We start from the raw sequence: 6,794 nt of genomic DNA on the forward strand, positions 1-6,794 counted from the left end.
AGATCAAGGTCATGAAGCAGACTTGTAGCAGGTCCCTGTCACCACACAAAACGATTTAAGGGCTGGAGCAGCTCTGCTCTGGAGACAGGCTGGGAGAGTTGGGGTGTTCAGCCTGGAGAAGAGAAGGCTCCAGGGAGACCTTAGAGCAGCTTCCAGGGCCTGAAGGGGCTACAGGAAAGCTGGGGAGGGACTTGGGACAAGGGCAGGGAGGGAGAGGACAAGGGGGGATGGATGAAAAGTGGCAGAGGGAGATTGAGGTGAGACATGAGGAGGGAATTGTGGAGTGTGAGGGTGGTGAGAGCCTGGCCCAGGTTGCCCAGGGAAGCTGTGGCTGCCCCATCCCTGGCAGTGTTGAAGGGCAGGTTGGATGGGGCTTGGAGCAACCTGGGCTGGTGGGAGGTGTCCCTGCCCATGCAGGGGGGTTCAATTTAGAAGATCTTTCAGGTCTCTCCCAACCCAAACCATTCCATGATTCTATGATTCTATGATAAGATCTCGATGTGAGGGGCCTGGGGTATTTGCAAGATTTGAGTATGTGGCTTCTTTGAGCAAAGACTGTCCCTTTCCCCACAGCCAGAGAATCAAATCCCAAGAGGAAAGCACAGGAGGCTGTGGGTGCAGCCACTGCCCACACACCAGTGGTAACCTGGGCTCATAGGCTTTGGTGCTGGTGTGAGTGGAGCCTGGGAGGAGCTTGTGAAGTGGCAGCTGTGACATGGCAGCAGCTGTCCCTGCTCCCCCCAAGGGAGGAGGCCCAACCTGATCCCTCTCAAAAATCCCCTACATCCCACACAGAGTTAGTGCATGCTCAGCATTCAGGGAAACTCAGGTGAGTTCTCAGCAAACACAGGCCCTGGAACAGCCTGGGCTGCCAGAGCTGCCACCAGCTGCTCCCTGACCTTTGCTTTCAGGCCCTGACACCAAAACCCAAACAGAAAACAGGGGAATATTCCAGCCCACACAGAGCCCTGACAGTGCTGCTCACTTTGCTTCTGATCTCTCTGAGCTTCCCCCAGCCCCTCCTGCTTCCTCCAGCCCCAGGTCCCACGATCCACAGGGATGTGTCACCCCTGCCTTTGGCTCATCTCCCAGTGTTTATTCTTGCTGTCACAACAGCTTCTTGTGTCCTCGTTCAACTTGTGAAATAAACATGCCCTGTAATAACACACAGAGGGGCCAAGAGCAGGGAATCAGGATGGCTAACAGGTAAAACAACAGTCCACAGCAGGTTTCTGGGTGGTCACTGAGGAGAGGAGAAGATCAAGGTGCAAAGTGCACCTTCCTGCGGGGACAGAATTCCTTCAGGGTCCCCAGTGGGACACTGCTCACTTGGCAGTCTCCCTTCTGGATTTCTGCTGGGCCTCTGGACTTGGGGGTGAACTGATCTTTCTGCTCGGTCCTGAAGAGGTCCTGTGCCCTCCAGGGCAGCTCCAGGTGTGAGCACTTGATCTGAGGAGAGAGAAGAGCTTCCAGCAGGTGGTAACACCTGGCAGCTCCTACATCTGAGCCCCCTGTGCTGACCTGCAGGGTCACCCCCTGGGCCTGCACCTCTGGTAAATGCAGAGACTTCTCTGCTGGTGCAAAGAGTCATTCACCCGAGCTGGACACCTCTAGCCCTGCCATTTTTTCCTCTTCCAATCCTCTGTGGGTGACCAGAATCACCTTCCCCCTCCCTCCAATGTTCCTTGGCTTAGGGACTTGGTTGTCTATCCCTCCTCTCCCTCCAAAGACTTTTCTCAGCTGTGACTCTGCTCCCCACAGAGCCTGCAGGCAGACAGGGTTTGATGCCTGGCTGTCCCATCTCAAGTGGCTCACACACAAACTGCTGATCTTCCTGAGGAATAACCCTGCTTCCCCAGGCTGCCCCCTGGTAAATCCAAGTGAAGGCTCTACCTGCTGTAGTTTGTCCTCAGAGAGTCTTTGTTTCCGCTGTCTGTGTGGGACCAGCATGGCCTGTGTGGTTGTGACAGGACTTTCATCTGCTGACAGATGGAATTGAAATGAAAAGTCAATTCAAGCCAGTAAATTAGGAGGCAACATCAGAGAAGCTCTGCAGTTTGCCTTGCAGTCAGGAACCTGTGTGCATTTCCTTTGCTGAGAGGCAAGGACAGGCTTTGCCATCAGCACTTTGCTGAAGACCTTGGCCCAGACAGAAAGCAGTTCCCAGGGTGAGAAGGTAAATGTAAAACCCCACATGGCAGTTCCAGGAATATCACACCATATGCTGGTTATGGAGCTGCTCCAGAAGTCTGGGGCCAAGGAAAAGACCAACTCAACTGTGATCTGTTCCACATTTAGTAAAACAAATGGCTTAAAACCAGATAACATGGCATGAAGGGACCTTCCTCAGCTGCAGAGAACTGGCCATGGGAAACAGGAAGAAACGTCAGAGCAGGATTATGTTCATTCCTTCCACCACCAGCTCTAACCACATCCCTTCCTGAGCTTGCACAAGCACAGCTTTTGATGGAAATCCTCTCCTTCCTTCCTCCCAAACAGAAACGCAAAACAACTACTAAAAACAAACCTAGCAAGGGAGAAAGGTTAAGTTCATGTCCCAGAAATGATCTGTGTCACCTGAACACATGAAGCATTGCTGTGGGGTGCCAGTGGGTGCCAGTGGGTGCCACCTCTGACCCTAAATGCCCAGCTCCCTCCTTTCCCAGAGCACCAGGCACGGCTGTCCCTGGCACAGAGCTAAGAGAAGCTCAGCAGGCTTCGTCTGGCACCAGGACAGCCTGAGCAACGGGGTCTTACTGTGGTAGTTGAAGGGGATGTGGCTTTGCTGGTGGCTCCTGGTGTCTGCTGTCACCCTGGGGCCCGGGGGGGGGGCTGGAAGGCTGCCTGCTGCGTGGTGCCCAAGGACGCGGCGCCCGCACGCCCCTCGCCCAGGCTGAAGCTGCTCTGGTTCTTCTTTGGTAGGAAATCAGGCCTTGGTGGGAGGATCTGCCTGTCAGGCTGGAGAAGACAAGAGCTGCTTGAAAAGGGGAGATTGAGGTTGGACATGAGGAGGGAATTCTTTGCTGTGAGGGTGGTGAGAGCCTGGCCCAGGTTGCCCAGGGAAGCTGTGGCTGCCCCATCCCTGGCAGTGTTGAAGGGCAGGTTGGATGGGGCTTGGAGCAACCTGGGCTGGTGGGAGGTGTCCCTGCCCATGCAGGGGGTGAAACTGGATGAGCTTTAAGGTCCCTTCCAACTGAAACCATTCTGTGATTCTATGAGCAGAAAGAAACTGTCACTGGGAAAGGCCCCTGACTACACAGCCCAGAGGAGAGGGCACAACAGCATCAGCTTTAGGTGCCAGAAACATGAAACCATTAAGGTTGGAAAAGATCTCTAAGATCACCAAGTCCAAATATAGTGTTTGTAAAACCAGAGAGGGTCCCCAGCAGAGAAACACCCACACAGCACAGCTGAGAACAGACCTCTGGGTAGGAGACCTGTGTCATGGTCTTTGCCAAGGCTCGATTCCTCTCAGGGTCTTCATCACCCCTGGGGATGGAGGAGGAGTATCTGTTTGGGTAGGCAGCAGTGACAGGCTCTGGCAAAAGCAAGAGTGAAGGGTGGTCAGAGCACTCTGGTCTCTGGACAGTTTGCAGCTACAGCAGCTTCTCCTCGTGCAGGAAAGCAGAAGAATGAATTCAGCTACTGAACCTGCCAGGGAGGTGGGGTGAGGAGGAGACTGAGCCCCACAGGGACAGCATTGATACTGAGTACATAAAAACTACTCAAGATTAAAAATGTAAAATTATATACATATTATAGGACTGCATTATGCCCTTATCTAAACCACTAAAACCAAATGATAAAACCTGCTGTTCAGCTGGTGATCAACCCAGCAGTGTCTGTACATGTTGTCCCTTTGTCCCAGACCTTCCCTACCTAGTTTGTGCACTGGGAAGTGCTCTGAAGTCGAGGTGGAGAACCTGGTGCAACCATCCCCCAGCTGCACGTTGGTGTGGTGGATCTGGGAGGCAGCAATTTCCTTGTCGTAAGCTCTGCAAGATACCAGACAGGAGCTGCTGAATTAGCCAGGTTCTTTGGAAAGAGCAGTTCCTGGGGATGCCCACCAGGTTCTCCTCCTGGTACCTGTCTGTCCTCTCCTCTGGGGCACCATAGGCACATTTCTGCTCGCTCACAGATCCACTGCTCCTGGGATCCCCAAAGGGCTGGAAGGCTGCCTGCTGCGTGGTGCCCAAGGACGCAGCGCCCGCGCGCCCCTCGCCCAGGCTGAAGCTGCTCTGGTTCTTCTTTGGTAGGAAATCAGGCCTTGGTGGGAGGATCTGCCTGTCAGGCTGGAGAAGACAAGAGCTGCTTGAAAAGGGGAGATTGAGGTTGGACATGAGGAGGGAATTCTTTGCTGTGAGGGTGGTGAGAGCCTGGCCCAGGTTGCCCAGGGAAGCTGTGGCTGCCCCATCCCTGGCAGTGTTGAAGGGCAGGTTGGATGGGGCTTGGAGCAACCTGGGCTGGTGGGAGGTGTCCCTGCCCATGCAGGGGGTGAAACTGGATGAGCTTTAAGGTCCCTTCCAACTGAAACCATTCTGTGATTCTATGAGCAGAAAGAAACTGTCACTGGGAAAGGCCCCTGACTACACAGCCCAGAGGAGAGGGCACAACAGCATCAGCTTTAGGTGCCAGAAGCATGAAACCATTAAGGTTGGAAAAGATCTCTAAGATCACCAAGTCCAAATATAGTGTTTGTAAAACCAGAGAGGGTCCCCAGCAGAGAAACACCCACACAGCACAGCTGAGAACAGACCTCTGGGTAGGAGACCTGTGTCATGGTCCTTGCCAAGGCTCGATTCCTCTCAGGGTCTTCATCACCCCTGGGGATGGAGGAGGAGTATCTGTTTGGGTAGGCAGCAGTGACAGGCTCTGGCAAAAGCAAGAGTGAAGGGTGGTCAGAGCACTCTGGTCTCTGGACAGTTTGCAGCTACAGCAGCTTCTCCTCGTGCAGGAAAGCAGAAGAATGAATTCAGCTACTGAACCTGCCAGGGAGGTGGGGTGAGGAGGAGACTGAGCCCCACAGGGACAGCATTGATACTGAGTACATAAAAACTACTCAAGATTAAAAATGTAAAATTATATACATATTATAGGACTGCATTATGCCCTTATCTAAACCACTAAAACCAAATGATAAAACCTGCTGTTCAGCTGGTGATCAACCCAGCAGTGTCTGTACATGTTGTCCCTTTGTCCCAGACCTTCCCTACCTAGTTTGTGCACTGGGAAGTGCTCTGAAGTCGAGGTGGAGAACCTGGTGCAACCATCCCCCAGCTGCACGTTGGTGTGGTGGATCTGGGAGGCAGCAATTTCCTTGTCGTAAGCTCTGCAAGATACCAGACAGGAGCTGCTGAATTAGCCAGGTTCTTTGGAAAGAGCAGTTCCTGGGGATGCCCACCAGGTTCTCCTCCTGGTACCTGTCTGTCCTCTCCTCTGGGGCACCATAGGCACATTTCTGCTCGCTCACAGATCCACTGCTCCTGGGATCCCCAAATTTAACAGAAGACACGTGCTGAAGGGAAGCCAAGAGAGCCAGAGAACAGTCACTTAAAGCCCAGTCCCTTTGCTTCCCCTCTCTGTCTTTCCATCCATCTGCTTTCCACTCCCATAGAACCCACAGGACAAAATTCAACATGGGAACCTGCTGCATTTTGGTCCTCCCTAAAATCCCACTGTTACCTTCTCCCCTGGCTTGGCAGGGGGACTCCATTCACCCTTAAACTGTGCTTGGTAAGAAGTGCTGTAAGAGGACGGTCCATCCCTTGGAATAGTGGGGACACATCCTGCCAAACAGAGGGGAAAGGAGCAGTGTGACATCTGACAACGCTCTGTTTACCCTCCCAAGGAAGTTATCAATGATATCAAAGCTGCAATCTCAAGGCAGCTGCTCTTGGAGCATTTTTAGTGCTCCTAAATCTATTTCATACGCGGAAATGGCAAAGCAATTGACCCCAGGATGAGGAAGGTGACAGTGCAGGACATGGCTGTAGCTCTGGTGCCAAAACTGCAGCAGCTGAGGAGACAGCAAGTGCAGGAGACAGCTGGAAAGGCTGTGGAGCCAAAGTGACTCTTGTTAGTGAAAGCCTGTGGAGCAAAAGTGGCTCTAGTTAGTGCTATTAACCTGTTTTACAAGCATCAGATTGATTTACTCAGCTATAAAAAGAGAAAGTAAAATATCCAAATGGTTCTAACAGCTTTAATTGCTCCCAGGCTGTCTCCGAGCCCAGGCAGGTGTCCAGGGAGCCTGTGCAGCTCTGAGCACCTCAGGGAAGGTCTGTTGGGGACACACGGGTCTGTAAAATAAAGGGGTGAGGGTGGTGAGAGCCTGGCCCAGGTTGCCCAGGGAAGCTGTGGCTGCCCCATCCCTGTCAGTGTTGAAGGGCAGGTTGGATGGGGCTTGGAGCAGCCTGGGCTGGTGGGACGTGTCCCTGCCCATGCAGGGGGTGGGACTGGATGATGTTTAAGGTCCTTCCATCCCAAACCAGTCCATGATCCCAGGAAAGCAGCTCACTCCTGTGCAGGTGCCACGGCCTGACCAGGGGCTGTGCCTGGTGGGCTGGGTACGAGGAGCTGTAGACGGATGGAAGGATCCTGGTTTTCTCTCTGTCCCCACAAGGAATGTTATCCTCCTGCTTCACGGGAGCGGGCCGGGAAGGTCTCTGCAGGGGGCCCTGGGGCCAGGGGAAGGTTTCCTTGGTGACGGAGCTGAGGACACGGACACGCGGGTCCGTGTGCATCCGGACCCCGGGCGGCAGCGGCACCGCCGGGGCCACCGGCTGGAGCGGGCGGGC

The 6,794-nt window shown here is 53.8% G+C and overlaps 1 protein-coding gene across 1 annotated transcript; it reads right to left on the reverse strand.

Annotated features, from left to right (window-relative positions):
* Positions 1 to 1,260: 1,260 nt before the first annotated feature.
* LOC104388884 (chromosome unknown open reading frame, human C19orf45) lies at positions 1,261 to 6,788 on the reverse strand (the record flags this gene model as incomplete). The annotated part of the gene is given in 9 exon segments (XM_009997810.1): positions 1,261 to 1,449; positions 1,894 to 1,979; positions 2,758 to 2,820; positions 2,823 to 2,958; positions 4,757 to 4,872; positions 5,214 to 5,329; positions 5,421 to 5,515; positions 5,683 to 5,786; positions 6,515 to 6,788. Coding segments are annotated over 9 exon segments (1,179 nt in total), but the record flags the coding sequence as incomplete, so codon positions are not given.
* Between the last annotated feature and the right edge of the window lie 6 nt (positions 6,789 to 6,794).

This window comes from Chaetura pelagica, unplaced genomic scaffold (assembly GCF_000747805.2).
Source record: "Chaetura pelagica isolate M959 unplaced genomic scaffold, ChaPel_1.0 scaffold595, whole genome shotgun sequence".
Lineage (NCBI taxonomy): Eukaryota > Metazoa > Chordata > Aves > Apodiformes > Apodidae > Chaetura > Chaetura pelagica.